This window comes from Balaenoptera borealis (genome assembly GCF_965194805.1).
Source record: "Balaenoptera borealis genome assembly, chromosome: 20".
Classification (NCBI taxonomy): domain Eukaryota; kingdom Metazoa; phylum Chordata; class Mammalia; order Artiodactyla; family Balaenopteridae; genus Balaenoptera; species Balaenoptera borealis.
In genome coordinates, this window is record NC_138879.1 from 40,738,898 (window position 1) to 40,754,719 (window position 15,822).

Sequence of the window (15,822 nt, forward strand, 5' to 3'; positions counted from 1 at the left end):
GAGCTGGGGGGAAAATGGGGGCCCTGGGGAGGTGGGGGGCGCCTGCGGGGACGGGGCGCCTGCAGGAGGACCCTCGGGAGGCTGGGTTCAGCGGGGTGGGGAAAGGGCGGCGTTCGGCCGGGGCCGTGGCGCTTCTGGCCTCCTTGCGGGCGGCCGGTCGGGTCTCCGCCGGGACTCCCGGTCTCCGGCTCCGGGTGGCTGAGGTGCGGACGGCGTTCGGAGCCCGCGCGGTGTCTCGTCTTCCGAGTGCATCCCCGTGCTGGTGCGGGTGCCGGTGCCGGTGCCGGTGAGCAAACGCCTAGACTTGCGGGTTGAATTTGTGGACTTGGGTTGTAAACCGCTTGCGGCACCGTCCGGAGTTATTGTTGGAAGGACGGGGCCTCCCAGGGATTCCGGGCTCAAGTTAGCGCAAGATGAACAGCTTTAAAAACGCGGCATGGGGGTGCGGCCAGCTTTTCCTTTAAGTTCTTGTTCAGTTGTCCTGGAGGGTCGTTCCAAAGCAAAGCTCGAAGTCGACTTGCGGGTTGAAATACCAGGACCCCGTGACCGCTGTGCAGCGCTGCCGAGCAGACACTTGTGGGCCCCCTGCGCCCGCCGGTCGTCAGTGTCCAGACCCCTGTCCCCTTTCAGAAAGCCGGGGCTCGGGTGGCGGCCTTGAGACCCACCCCTGGGTCTGGCCTCCGTGGGGCCGCCACCTGGGCCTTGCTCCTTCTGCCCTGTTGAGGAGCCCGAGAGCCCACAAGTTGGAGGAGGGTCCCGTGGTGGTCTCCCTTTGTATTCTCTGAAGCAGAAGTTCGGTAGGCAGCAGGAACACGTAAGTACGTTTTGGAGAGGATCGTTGAAAACTCTGAGAGTGAATTTTTAAGTTTAATTAAGATTTTAAAAATCTTTATATTATCTGAATTTGGGGAGCTGCTAATTTATTCCTTAAAACAAGATTTTTACGAGACAAGACTTAGTCAAATATATTGTATAATATGTATTTAAAACCACAACCGCAGTTTAAAAATCCTGTAATCTCTCCTTAAATTTCGACATTGACTATTTTCTTTGAAATAAATTAAGAATCTTCTCTGTTTTTTCTCACAAAAGATCCAAGGAGTGTATTATAAACTGCCTTAAAATCACTCCTATTATCAAACCATTTAGTTTCTAACATTGTATATTTTATTTACTGGTTCAGATTTGTGTCTGGAAGAGTTCTGAGTGTCCTGAGCAGGCTCTTTCTGCAGCCACAGTCCTTCTCGGATGGGACTGGAACTTGAACCCAGGATCCCTGATTTAGGAGAGGATTCAGACCCACTGTCTTTTAATTAAAACCGCTCACCTGGTGTCAGGACTTAAACTGAGGCTCAGGTTCTTTTGTCTCATTGCAGAAAGAATTCAGCGTGAGGCAGAGTGATAGGCTGAGTTTATTATCATAGGACACTTGTGGGAGATACAAGCGGGCAGGCAAGGGAGCGCAGCCCTGAGAACGAAGGCGGCTGCAGTTTTGTAATCAAAGAAAGAGTGGGGAGGGGAGAAGACCACCTTCTTCATATGTGCCCGACGCACAGTGAGGCCAAACAATCCCAAAATGTCAGAGTTTGGAGCAGAGAAAGGTTTATTGCAGGGCCATGCAAGGAGACGGGTGGTTCATGCCTTAAAAACCCTGAACTCCCCGAAAGCTTTCAGCAAAGCCCTTTTATAGGAAAAGTGAGAGAGGGGTGTGGTTAGTTGTTGCAAACTTCTTGGTGTCAGATCCTTTGTTCTTTTTAAATTTGTTTTTATTTATCTTATTTTTGGCTGCGTTGGGTCTTCGTTGCTGCACGAGAGCTTTCTCTAGTTGTGGCGAGGGGGGCCTACTCATCGTTTTGGTGCACGGGCTTCTCATCGCGATGGCTTCTCTTGTTGCGGAGCACGGGCTCTAGGTGCATGGGCTTCAGTAGTTGTAGCACGTGGGCTCAGTAGTTGTGGCTCACGGGCTTCAGTAGTTGCGGCACATGGGCTCTAGAGCGCAGGCTCAGTAGTTGTGGCACACGGGCTTAGTTGTTCCGCGGCACGTGGAATCTTCCCGGACCAGGGCTCGAACCCCGTGTCCCCTGCATTGGCAGGTGGATTCTTAACCACTGCGCCACCAGGGAAGCCCCAGATCCCTTGTTCTTGAGGTCAGGTCACGGTCAGGTCACAATGTTCCTGTAAACCTCCACCAAAACAAATGTTATTCTCTGTTCTGACAAGAAAGGGCAAGGTCCTAAGGCTCAGCTTTCACCCTCTGAGGCCCAGGCCCTGGCTAAGAGGGGGTCCCTGGGCGGGCCAGTTACCCTGCATGGGAGCGTTCGTCCAGCACCTGGTCTGGGTCTTCCCAATAGTGCCCAGGCCCGACCAGTGGGCGGCCATGGAGAGGGCTCTGGAGCTCTGCAGGACACAACCCTCAGCCTGTCCCCAGGACCCCCAGCTCACCTGCCAGTCCTGAGGCTGGAGGGCCTGGAGGGCCCTGGGGAGAAGGCCATGATCCGCCTCTCACCATACTCTCTGCCTCCAGGACCTCTGTGACTGACTGTTAGTGGTGTGGGACCTCTAACCACCATGCTAAGGTCACACACTAACAACTTCATGCCTGCCGCGCCCCTGTTACAGGCTTACATCATTAGCTCCTCCTTGAACCCTATATGATCTAACCGGGACTGTCATGGCGCTATTCAAATCGTATGTATATTAGCAAAAGTGTGGTAACATATACTAAAATGTGGTAATTCATCTCAGGTTTCAGTATAATGTCCCCATTCACCTAGTTTCTCCTTTCACCTATTCCTGTCTTGGCTACATGCAGAAATGCTACTCTTCAAGGATCATTAACTCCCTGACTTAATGTAACAAGATTCAAACCCATGTCTATTGTCTTGTGTTTTGACTGTAAGAACTTGTAGCTTGAGTGTGCCTGGTGCTTGGATGCACCTGGTCTTCCTTCAAGGTAGTGTAGATTGTTGCTAAGTTACTGGATTCTTTTCTTGAGTGCTCATTAGCTTACAGCAGTCTCCCAAACTCCCTTAAAATTCCCTCTTTGTCTTTAATCCTCTAGTGGGATTTCTAAACTATTTAATTATCCTACTCTATCCTTATTTCATTTTCACTGCTGAATAATATTCCATTATGCAAATATACTATAATACATTTATCCATTGTTGTGTCAATAGATAATTTGGTTGTTTTCCTGTTTGGGGCCATTGCAGATAGTGAATCTATGAGCACTCATGGGCATATCTCTAAATATATATATATGGATATATATATATATAAAATAAATATAAGCACTATATATATAGTGCTTATATTTTTTAAAAAATATGACCAGAAGACGTGAAGGTCAATGAATATAGATTTCTGAGAAAATCCTGAAATGGACTTTGTTTTTCTGGACTTTTCTTGAAGTTACGATTGATTTTCTTTTATCTGATTTTATCTCAGGCTTTCCTTTTCCAAGGTGCATGCATATCACCAACACTACTCTTCGGCCTATCAGTCATGGTTAGCATCACATGTTGGCCTTTGAAAGGAAAAGTGAGAAAAGAGAGGTTTGATTGTGTTTTTGTTCAAAAATGGAAGTGAGGCTATGAGAAAGGGAGAATATTTGATGAGGGAACCATGCAAGAATGCAGAGGCAAGGAAAAGTGACAGTAAATTAAAGCGGACACATAGGTATATGTGAAAAAGGAATTTCCTGCATAAGTAAATGTGAGTTCATAATTAGAAAGGGAAAGAAGAGACTTGAATATGAACACAAGAAAGGATGAGAAAACAGAAATTGCTAGGTCAAACAGCCTTCTGCACCAACCTCTAGTGGGTCTACTAGGCCAGAGCATCTATTTGTTGAATGCAGGATATTCAAGATGGGCAGAGGGAAAGAGGGGCAATGACCCACCAACTGTATCTATAGGAATTAATGTCAGGCATCTGCAACTCTGCGGGTACCTCTCTTTCCCCAGATTCTAAAATAATATCTCCCTTTCCTCCTTCCCCACCTCCTCCCACCTCAGCAAACATTAAAATCATTGCTGATTCTATTCCCATTCCTTGTGGCTAGCTGTCTCACACGATTGTCCTTCACCCGCCAGGAATTATGCACTTTGGCAAACACTGCACAGCAGAATCGTTCCACGCTGACTGCACAGACATATCCATGGAGGGCCCCCTGCTTGTGTACTGCAACGAATTTGGTGGCATATTTTATCTCACGCCTCTGTACAGAAATGATGGGCTGGTAACTTCCTAATATAGTGATCAATAGAAGCCCTCAAGGTGGCAAGATCTGTTTTCTCTTTTTCACATCCAGTGACTTGATGGGTCTCATCATGCAGGCCAAAAAATACATACCCTCCCTCAGTGTTTGCAAATGCAGAAACACACCTGGGTAAAGCATTGTGTCATCTCTGTTGAGAACATCTTAAATTCGACGCGCGTGGACTTAGTAAAGTTGAGCTTTTCCTGGTACTGAAGGTGGTGAGTGCTATCAAATAAAGCAGCAGCTGAAGCCTTTATGTTACCTTCATTTTGTACACGAACCTGAAATTTCTGTGGACTTAATGAATTGGAATCATTAATATTTGTAAGAGTCTGAATCCTGCCTTTGGGGAATGCCAGTGCTTCCTGAGAATTCATGACATTAGTGCATGTTCTATGTCTGTGGCACAAAGAGGAGCACAAGGTAAGCAAATCATATACCAGAGGCCTCTGGCATCCATGATTTCACAAAAATCAAAAAGAGATCTCCCTGCTGCATCTCATCTAAATAGCCTTTGAAAGTTGAAGGCAGATACAATCCTACTCCATGACTGTCATAATTATAGCCTTTGTTCTCAGTCTCAGCCTTGACCATTCCCCCTCCGGAATTCAGCAGAGCACATACTGCATGCACGATGCTTTCATTCTGTTTCTTCTGCAGTTTAGGGTTCATTCCACTCCTTTGCTCATTCCCAGGGGTGACTTTTCCTGCATTTAAAACATACTCAGCAAAGTTCATTTCCAAATCAATTTTTAAAAAAATAAATTTATGTATTTTTATTTTTGGCCGCATTGAGTCTTTGTTGCTGCATGCAGGCTTTCTCCAGTTGCCGCGAGCGGGGGCTACTCTTTGTTGCAGTATATGGGCTTCTCATTGAGGTGGCTTCTCCTGTTGCGGAGCAAGGGCTCTAGGCGCGCGGTCTTCAGTAGTTGTGGCTCACAGGCTCTAGAGCGCAGGCTCAGTAGTTGTGGCGCACGGGCTTAGTTGCTCCGTGGCATGTGGGATCTTCCCGGACCAGGGCTTGAACCCATGTCCCTTGCATTGGCAGGCGGATTCCTAACCACTGAGCCCCCAGGGAAGTCCCTCCAAATCAATCTTGAGACTCATCTTCTCAGCACTTGTCCTGTTCTTACCCTGAAATGTTCTCCTAAAAAACAGGAAGATACACCATTAGAATAGGACAAGGATAGGGAAGGTGGGAAAATGGACAGTTTGAGGCCACTCTTCTGAAATTGTTCACTTCATTTATTCCCACAGCGCTTGAGGCCAGATTCATGCAGAGATTAAGTATGCAGGGCAGGTTGAAGAGCTAAGTCTGGTGGAAGCCCACTGCCACCAGAGAAACGGTCAAGAGGTGATTTTTATGCTGTGATTTTGGTAACAGTTTCTGCCAGGTTCTCCTTGGCAATTGAAAACCTTTCGGGGTGTCTCTAGGGTGTGCTGATGTGTATTGTTTTTCTTGGTGCTTTGTCTTTTTTCTCTCACTGAGACCTGGGCAGTCTCAGATTATTGTTATTATTTTTTAATATAAATTTATTTATTTTATTTATTTTTGGCTTTGTTGGGTCTTTGTTGCTGTGCGCGGGCTTTCTCTAGTTGCAGCGAGTGGGGGCTACTCTTTGTTGCGGTGCGCAGGCTTCTCATTGCAGTGGCTTCTCTTGTTGCAGAGCACGGGCTCCAGGCACGCGGGCTTCAGTAGTTGTGGCTCTCAGGCTCAGTAGTTGTGGCTCGTGGGCTCTAGAGCGCAGGCTCAGTAGTTGCGGCGCATGGGCTTAGTTGCTCCGCGGCATGTGGGATCTTCCCAGACCAGGGCTCGAACCCATGTCCCCTGCATTGGCAGGTGGATTCTTAACCACTGTGCCACCAGGGAAGGCCTCAGATTATTTTATAGCCCAATTTTTGGAAACAGCAAATCTGATTGAGCTGATAATTTATCCTTATAGCAATGGAACAGATTCTTTAGCTTCCTCTGGTCCGTGCAGTTCCCATCTTGTGAAGAAGAAATATATATCATATACTTTAATATATTATATTTTTATGTAATAGAAATGTATACATTTTATATATATATACACATACCTATATATATATATATATATATATATATATGAAAATTTGTTTGGAACTAACAAACAAATTATTGACTATTTGTTTGGAACAACCAGACTGTCAGGTTGAGGTGGCTTTCAGCATTTCCTAAATGCAGTCCAGTTGTCCCAGCAAATAGGACTGGAACCATTGGATATCTGCATACAAAAGAAATGAACCTTACCTCATATTTACCCCACTTACAAAAATATACTTAAAATGTGTCATAGACCTAAATGTAAAACCTAAAATCATGTGGAAATTAATGAAGACTGCCCAAATGAGAACAATCAGAGGCTATTTTCTCAGAGCTCACTATATCAAGGGAATCGGCCACCATCACTTATGATGGCAGAAACTCAAGCGCAGACAGAGGAATGCGGAAGCTTTATAGTGAAGAGAGAGAGAGAAGGCTCAGGGATGCTCTGATTTGAGGTTGTTGATCTAGGGAAGCTGGAAGCGGGCTTACTGGAAGTGGGGCATCTCATGTCACTGGTTTGGAGAGCCTATTTGGCTTTCTTCGGTTGGTCCTGAGTTGGAGTGGGGGCAAAAGTTAAGGACGCCAGCAGGTATTGAGCAAGTCCTGACCACTTTTGGCCAGCTGCTGCAGGCATTGTGGTTAGGCTTCCCAAGCTGGTCGGGAAGTCAGAGTTGTGTCAAGTTGTGTCACAACTCAAGGTTGTGAGTCAGAGTTCTGTTTTTATATATGGTCTGGCCAGTGTCCATTTGTATATTCAGTCTCTCAACTTCAAAACTTCTAGAGGAAAACATAGGAGAAAATGTTTACCTTGAGTTCAGCAAACATTTCTTAAAGCTGACACTAAATGCACAATACATAAAAGAAAAAAATTGATATATTGGACTTTAAGAACGTTTCTTTAACAGTGAAAGACACTCTTAAGAGAATGAAAATATGAGCCCTTGACCAGAAGAAACTATTTGTAAATGATTATATGAGTAAGAACTTGTATCTAGATTATATATAGAACTCTTTTGGTTTTTTTCTTATTAGTCATCAATTTTATACACATCAGTGTATACATGTCAATCCCAGTCGCCCAATTCAGCACACCACCATCCCCACACCACCGCAGTTTCCCCCCCTTGGTGTCCATATGTCTGTTCTCTACATCGGTGTCTCAACTTCTGCCCTGCAAACCAGCTCATCTGTACCATTTTTCTAGGTTCCACATACATGTGTTAATAGATGATATTTGTTTTTCTCTTTCTGACTTACTTCACTCTGTATGACAGTCTCTAGATCCATCCACTTCTCAACAAATGACTCAATTCCGTTCCTTTTTATGGCTGAGTAATATTCCATTGTATATATGTACCACAACTTCTTTATCCATTTGTCTGTTGATGGGCATTTAGGTTGCTTCCATGACCTGGCTATTGTAAATAGTGCTGCAGTGAACATTTGGGTGCATGTGTCTTTTTGAATTACGGTTTTCTCTGGGTATATGCGCAGTAGTGGGATTGCTGGGTCATATGTTAATTCTATTTTTAGTTTTTTAAGGAACCTCCATACTGTTCTCCATAGTGGCTGTATCAATTTACATTCCCACCAACAGTGCAAGAGGGTTCCCTTTTCTCCACACCCTCGCCAGCATTTGTTGTTTGTAGATTTTCTGATGATGCCCAGTCTAACTGGTGTGAGGTGATACCTTTGTAGTGTTGATTTGCATTTCTCTAATAATTAGTGATGTTGAGCATCTTTTCATGTGCTTCGTGGCCATCTGTATGTCTTCTTTGGAGAAATGTCTATTTAGGTCTTCTGCCCATTTTTGGATTGGGTTGTTTGTTTCTTTAATATTGAGCTGAATGAGCTGTTTATATATTTTGGAGATTAATCCTTTGTCCGTTGATTCATTTGCACATATTTTCTCCCATTCTGAGGGTTGTCTTTTGGTCTTGTTTATGGTTTCCTTTGCTGTGCAAAAGCTTTGAAGTTTCATTAGGTCCCATTTGTTTATTTTTGTTTTTATTTCCATTACTCGAGGAGGTGGATCAAAAAAGATCTTGCTGTGATTTATGTCAAAGAGTGTTCTTCCTATGTTTTCCTCTAAGAGTTTTATAGTGTCCAGACTTACATTTAGGTCTCTAATCCATTTTGAGTTTATTTTTGTGTATGGTGTTAGGCAGTATTCTAATTTCATTCTTTTACATGTAGCTGTCCAGTTTTCCCAGCACCACTTATTGAAGAGACTGTCTTTTCTCCATTGTATATCTTTGCCTCCTTTGTCATAGATTAGTTGACCATAGGTGCGTGGGTTTATCTCTGGGCTTTCTATCTTGTTCCATTGATCTATGTTTCTGTTTTTGTGCCAGTACCATATTGTCTTGATTACTGTAGCTTTGTAGTATAGTCTGAAGTCAGGGAGTCTGATTCCTCCAACTCCGTTTTTTTCCCTCAAGACTGCTTTGGCTATTTGGGGTCTTTTGTGTCTCCATACAAATTTTAAGATGATTTGTTCTAGCTCCGTAAAAAATGCCATTGGTAATTTGATAGGGATTGCATTGAATCTGTAGATTGCTTTGGGTAGTATAGTCATTTTCACAATGTTGATTCTTACAATCCAAGAACATGGTATATCTCTCCATCTGTTGGTATCATCTTTAATTTCTTTCATCAGTGTCTTATAGTTTTCTGCATACATGTCTTTTGTCTCCCTAGGTAGGTTTATTCCTAGGTATTTTATTCTTTTTGTTGCAATGGTAAATGGGAGTGTTTCCATAATTTCTCTTTCAGATTTTTCATCATTAGTGTATAGGAATGCAAGAGATTGCTGTGCATTAATTTTGTATCCTGCAACTTTACCATATTCATTAATTAGCTCTAGCAGTTTTCTGGTGGCAGTTTTAGGATTCTCTATATATAGTATCATGTCATCTGCAAACAGTGACAGTTTTATTTCTTCTTTCCCAATTTGTATTCCTTTTATTTCTTTTTCTTCTCTGATTGCCGTGGCTAGGACTTCCAGAATTATGTTGAATAATAGTGGTGAGAGTGGACATCCTTGTCTTGTTCTTGGTCTTAGAAGAAATGCTTACAGTTTTTCACCATTGAGAATGATGTTTGCTGTGGGTTTGTGTATATGGCCTTTATTATGTTGAGGTAGTTCCCTCTATGCCCACTTTCTGGAGAGTTTTTATCAGAAATGGGTGTTGAATTTTGTCAAAAGCTTTTTCTGCATCTACTGAGATGATCATATGGTTTTTCTCCTTCAATTTGTTAATATGGTGTATCACATTGATTGATTTGCGTATATTGAAGAATCCTTGCATCCCTGGGATAAATCCCACTTGATTGTGGTGTATGATCCTTTTAATGTGTTGTTGGATTCTGTTTGCTAGTATTTTGTTGAGGATTTTTGCATCTATATTCATCAGTGATATTGGTCTGTAATTTTCTTTTTTTGTAGTGTCTTTGTCTGGTTTTGATACCAGGGTGATGGTGGCCTCATAGAATGAGTTTGGGAGTGTTCCTTCCTCTGCAATTTTTTGGAAGAGTTTGAGAAGGATAGGTGTTAGCTCTTCTCTAAATGTTTGATAGAATTCACCTGTGAAGCCGTCTGGTCCTGGACTTTTGTTGTTGGAAGATTTTTAATCACAGTTTCAATTTCATTACTTGTGATTGTTCATATTTTCTGCTTCTTCCTGGTTCAGTCTTGGAAGGTTATACCTTTCTAAGAATTTGTCCATTTCTTCCAGGCTGTCCATTTTATTGGCACAGAGTTGCTTGTAGTAGTCTCTTAGGATGCTTTGTATTTCTGCGGTGTCTGTTGTAACTTCTCCTTTTTCATTTCTGATTTTATTGATTTGAGTCCTCTCCCTCTTTTTCTTGATGAGTCTGGCTAATGGTTTATCAATTTCGTTTATCTTCTCAAAGGACCAGCTTTTAGTTTTATTGATCTTTGCTACTGTTTTCTTTGTTTCTGTTTCATTTATTTCTGCTCTGATCTTTATGGTTTCTTTCCTTCTGCTAACTTTGGGTTTTGTTTGTTCTTCTTTCTCTAGCTCCTTTAGGTGTAAGGTTAGATTGTTTATTTGAGACTTTTTTGTTTCTTGAGGTAGGCTTGTATAGCTATAAACTTCCCTTTTAGAACCGCTTTTGCTGCATCCCAGAGGTTTTGGATCGTCGTGTTTTCATTGTCATTTGTCTCTAGGTATTTTTTGATTTCCTCTTTGAATTCCTCAGAGATCTCTTGGTTATTTAGTAACGTATTGTTTAACCTCCATGTATTTGTGTTTTTTACATTTGTTTCCCTGTAATTCATTTCTAATCTCATAGCATTGTGGTCAGAAAAGATGCCTGATATGATTTCCATTTTCTTAAATTTATTGAGGCTTGATCTGTGACCCAAGATGTGATGTATCCTGGAGAATGTTCCGTGCGCACTTGAGAAGAAAGTGCAATCTGTTTTTGGATGGAATGTCCTATAAATATCAATTAAAGCTATCTGGTCTATTGTGTCATTTAAAGCTTGTGTTTCCTTATTTATTTTCATTTTGGACGATCTGTCCATTGCTGTAAGTGAGGTTTTAAAGTCCCCCACTATTATTGTGTTACTGTCACTTTCCTCTTTTATAGCTGTTAGCAGTTGCCTTATGTATTGAGGTGCTCCTATGTTGGGTGCATATATATTTATAATTGTTATATGTTCTTCTTGGATTGATCCCTTGATCATTATGTAGTGTCCTTCCTTGTCTCTTGTAACATTCTTTATTTTAAAGTCTATTTTATCTGATATGAGTATAGCTACTCCAGCTTTCTTTTGATTTCCATTTGCATGGAATATCTTTTTCCATCCCCTCACTTTCAGTCTGTATGTGTTCCTAGGTCTGAAGTGGGTCTCTTGTAGACAGCATATATATGGGTCTTGTTTTTGTATCCATTCAGCAAGCCTGTGTCTTTTGGTTGGAGCATTTAATCCATTCACGTTTAAGGTAATTATCGATATGTATGTTCCTGTGACCATTTTCTCAATTGTTTTGGGTTTGTTTTTGTAGGTCCTTTTCTTCTCTTGTGTTTCCCACTTAGAGAAGTTCCTTTAGCATTTGTTGTAGAGCTGGTTTGGTGGTGCTGAATTCTCTTAGCTTTTGCTTGTCTGTAAAGCTTTTGATTTCTCCATCGAATCTGAATGAGATCCTTGCCAGGTAGAGTAATCTTGGTTGTAGGTTCTTCCCTTTCATCACTTTAAGTATATCATGCCACTCCCTTCTGGCTTGTAGAGTTTCTGCTGAGAAATCAGCTGTTAACCTTATGGGAGTTCCCTTGTATGTTATTTGTCGTTTTTCCCTTGCTGCTTTCAATAATTTTTCTGTCTTTAATTTTTGCCACTTTGATTACTATGTGTCTTGGCGTGTTTCTCCTTGGGTTTATCCTGTATGGGACTCTCTGCGCTTCTTGGACTTGGGTGGCTATTTCCTTCCCATGTTAGGGAAGTTTTCAACTATAATCTCTTCAAATATTTTCTCTGGTCCTCTCTCTCTCTCTTCACCTTCTGGGACCCCTATAATGCGAATGTTGTTGCATTTAATGTTGTCCCAGAGGTCTCTTAGGCTGTCTTCATTTCTTTTCATTCTTTTTTCTTTAGTCTGTTCCACAGCAGTGAATTCCACCATTCTGTCTTCCAGGTCACTTATCCGTTCTTCTGCCTCAGTTATTCTGCTATTGATTCCTTCTAGTGTAGTTTTCATTTCAGTTATTGTATTGTTCATCTCTGTTTGTTTGTTCTTTAATTCTTCTAGGTCTTTGTTAATCATTTCTTGCATCTTCTCAATCTTTGCCTCCATTCTTATTCCGAGGTCCTGGATCATCTTCACTATCATTATTCTGAATTGTTTTTCTGGAAGGTTGCCTATCTCCACTTCATTTAGTTGTTTTTCTGGGGTTTTTTCTTGTTCCTTCGTCTGGTATATAGCCCTCTGCCTTTTCATCTTGTCTGTCTTTCTGTAACTGTGGGTTTTGGTCCACAGGCTGCAGGATTGTAGTTTTTCTTGCTTCTGCTGTCTGCCCTCTGGTGGTTGAGGCTATCTAAGAGGCTTGATGGGAGGCTCTGGTGGTGGGTAGAGCTGACTGTTGCTGTGGCGGTCAGAGCTCCGTAAACCTTTAATCCACTTGACTGTTGATGGGCGGGGCTGGTTTCTCTCCCTGTTGATTGTTTTGCCTGAGGCAACCCAACACTGGAGCCTACCTGGGCTCTTTGGTGGGGTTAATGGCAGACTCTGGGAGGGCTCACGCCAAGGAGAACTTCCCAGAACCTCTTCTGCCAGTGTCCTTGTCCCCATGGTGAAACAGAGCCACCCCCTGCCTCTGCAGGAGACCCCCCAACACCAGCAGGTAGGTCTGGTTCAGTCTCCCCCAGGGTCACTGCTCCTTCCCCTGGGTCCCGATGCGCACACTACTTTGTGTGTGCCCTCCAAGAGTGGGGTCTCTGTTTCCTCCAGTCCTGTCGAAGTCCTGCAATCAATTCCCACTAGGCTTCAAAGTCTGATTCTCTAGGAATTCCTCGTCCCGTTGCCGGACCCCCAGGTTGGGAAGCCTGACGTGGGGCTCAGAACCTTCACTCCAGTGGGTGGACTTCTGTGGTATAAGTATTCGCCAGTCTGTGAGTCACCCACCCAGCAGTTATGGGATTTGATTTTACTCTGATTGCGCCCCCTCCTACCGTCTCACTGTGACTTCTCCTCTGTCCTTGGATGTGGGCTATCCTCCTTGGTGAAGTCCAGTGTCTTCCTGTTGATGATTGTCCAGCAACCAGTTGTGATTCTGGTGCTCTCGCAAGAGGGAGTGAGAGCACGTCCTTCTACTCCGCCATCTTGGCTAATCCTCCTATATAGAACTCTTGAAAGGCAATAATAAGAAAACAAAAAACCCAATTTAAAAATGGGTAAAAGAGGGAATTCCCTGGCTGCCCAGTGGTTAGGGCTTCAAGCTTCCACTGCAGGGGGCATGGGTTCGATCCCTGGTTGGAGAACTAAGATCCCACAAACTGTGCAGTGTGGCCAATAAATAAATAAATAAATAAATAAATAAATAAGTAAAATATCATTAAAAAAAAAACTACAGTGAGATAGCACCATTAGTCATTAGGGAAATACCAATTAAAACTACACACCTGGGACTTCCCTGGTGGTCCAGTGGTTGGGACTTCGCCTTCCAGTGCGGGGGGGTGCAGGTTCGATCCCTGGTCAGGGGGCTGAGATCCTGCATGCCTCGTGGCCAAAAAAAAAACAAAACCAAAACATAGAGCAGAAACGATGTTGTAACAAATTCAATAAAAACTTTAAAAAAGATGGTCTACGTCAAAAAAATCTTTAAAAAAAAAAAAAAACTACACACCTATTTGAATGGCGAAAATTATTAACCATACCAGGTGTCTGCAAGGATATGGAGGAAAGGGAACTCTCATACACTCCTGGTAGGAACATAAAGTACAACCATTTTTGGAAAGAGTTTGGTATTTTTATACATTTACTGTATGACCCAGTCATTCCCCTCCTAAGTATTTACCCAAGAGAAATGAAAACATATCCATACAAAGACTTGTACATGAATGTTCATAACACTTTCATTTGTAAAATCATAAACTAGAAACAGCCCAAATGCCCATCAACAGAAACAAATATTAGTTATCCATACAATGAAATACAGTACAGCAATAAAAAAGGAAAGAACGATTGGTACCCACAACATGAATAAACCTCAGAATAATTATTCTGAGTGAAAGAAGCCAGAGTGAAAAAGAGTGCATATTTGATTCCATTTGTATAAAAGTTTAGAAAATGCAAACTATTCTATAGTGACAGGAAGCCAATCAATTGTTTCTTAGGGATGGTGGCAGGGTATGGAGAAGTGGGAGGGAGAGATTGCAAAAAGGCATTTTGGGGAATGGTATATATGTTCACTACCTTGATTGCAGTGATGGTTTCACATGTCAAAGTTTATTAAATTGTACACTTTAAATATGTGCAGTTTATTATTTGTCAAAAATACCCCAATAACACTATTAAAAACTACATACGTGAATGTGAAAAAATAAGTAAAAATATTTTATTATACAGTAAGTCCCCTACACATGAACAAGTTCCATTCTGAGAGCACGTTCGTAAGTCCAGTTTGTTCGTATGTCCAACAAAGTTAGCCGAGGTACCCAACTAACACAATTGGCTATATAGTACTGTACTGTAATAGATTTAAATACTTTTCACACAAACGATACATAAAAAACAAACACAAAAAATAAAACATTTTTAATCTTAAAGTACTCTACCTTGAAAAGTACAGTAGTACCAGCTACATCACCACTGCTTTTACACTTACTTCTGGGCATCCTGGGCTTGAAATAAAGATACTGTACTACTGTGTTCTATACAGTACTATACAGTAAAGTACACAAAAGCACAACCACTTGTAGAAGATGCAGCATGTGACAGTGTACGACAGACACGTGAACTAACGTGATTGGACATGTGAATGCACATTCGCATCTTTGAAAGTTCAAAACTTGAAGGTTAGTATATAGGGGACTTACTATAATTAGCTCAAAAATCAGTGGGATATTTAAGTGCCTGCTATAGCTAAGTTTTTTTCCATAGAAACTAAATCTATGATAAGATTAGTGGTATAGAGTCTGAAATTCTACATACTCCAGGTGGAGACCTTTGCCCCCATATTCATTTGATAATAATCACCACCCCACCCTGTCCTTTGTTTTGCATATTGTAAATTTACACTTCTCAGGCCTGCCAAGTCCTTTCTCAGTGGAAATCTAGTGCTTGGTGTGGAAAACAGCAGGCCTTCCTAACTACTGCTGAAAATTACCTCAACAAAATAAGAGAAAATGCTCTCTCCTCCCTTATATGTGCATTAAAACAGAAAGTATTGCATTTCATAAAATTGCCCTTGTAGGGGCTTCCCTGGTGGCACGGTGGTTGAGAATCTGCCTGCCAGTGCAGGGGACGCGGGTTTGAGCCCTGGTCTGGGAAGATCCCACATCCTGAGGAGCAACTTACCCCGTGTGCAACAACTACGGAGCCTGCGCTCTAGAGCCTGCGAGCCACAACTACTGAGCCCACATGCCACAACTACTGAAGCCCTTGTGCCTAGGGCCCATGCTCCACAACAAGGGAAGACACCACAATGAGAAGCCCACGCACTGCAACGAAAAGTAGCCCCCGCTCGCTGCAACTAGAGAAAGCCCATGCATAGCAACAAAGACCTAACACAGCCAAAAATAAAATAATTAAAACATTTTTAAAAATATTGTCCTTGTAGATTTTTTTTCTAGCAAAGGAATCCTCCAAGACACTTGGTCTTTAGAGACTGTTACTTTGGCCGGTGAACCTGTGTATTAGCCTTGAAAGATACTGTAACTATGAACCATTGTTTACTTAATGTTCTGTTGTCATGACAATACTGAAATTGATTTGTTTTCTGATAGGCATAAACACCTGTGAAGTTT

At 42.3% G+C, this 15,822-nt stretch overlaps 2 protein-coding genes across 2 annotated transcripts in view; one reads left to right on the forward strand and one right to left on the reverse strand.

The window, feature by feature from the left end:
- NLE1 (notchless homolog 1) overlaps nt 1-15,822 on the forward strand; it is an 86,607-nt gene that overhangs the window by 62 nt on the left and 70,723 nt on the right. The gene's annotated exons all lie outside the window — the stretch shown is intronic.
- On the reverse strand, nt 5-15,261 carry LOC309619116 (schlafen family member 5-like). The gene is given in 5 exon segments (XM_082373989.1): nt 5-4,222; nt 4,227-4,388; nt 4,390-4,695; nt 4,697-5,408; nt 13,027-15,261. Coding segments are annotated over 4 exon segments (1,035 nt in total). The 5' UTR covers nt 5,054-5,408; nt 13,027-15,261; the 3' UTR covers nt 5-4,012.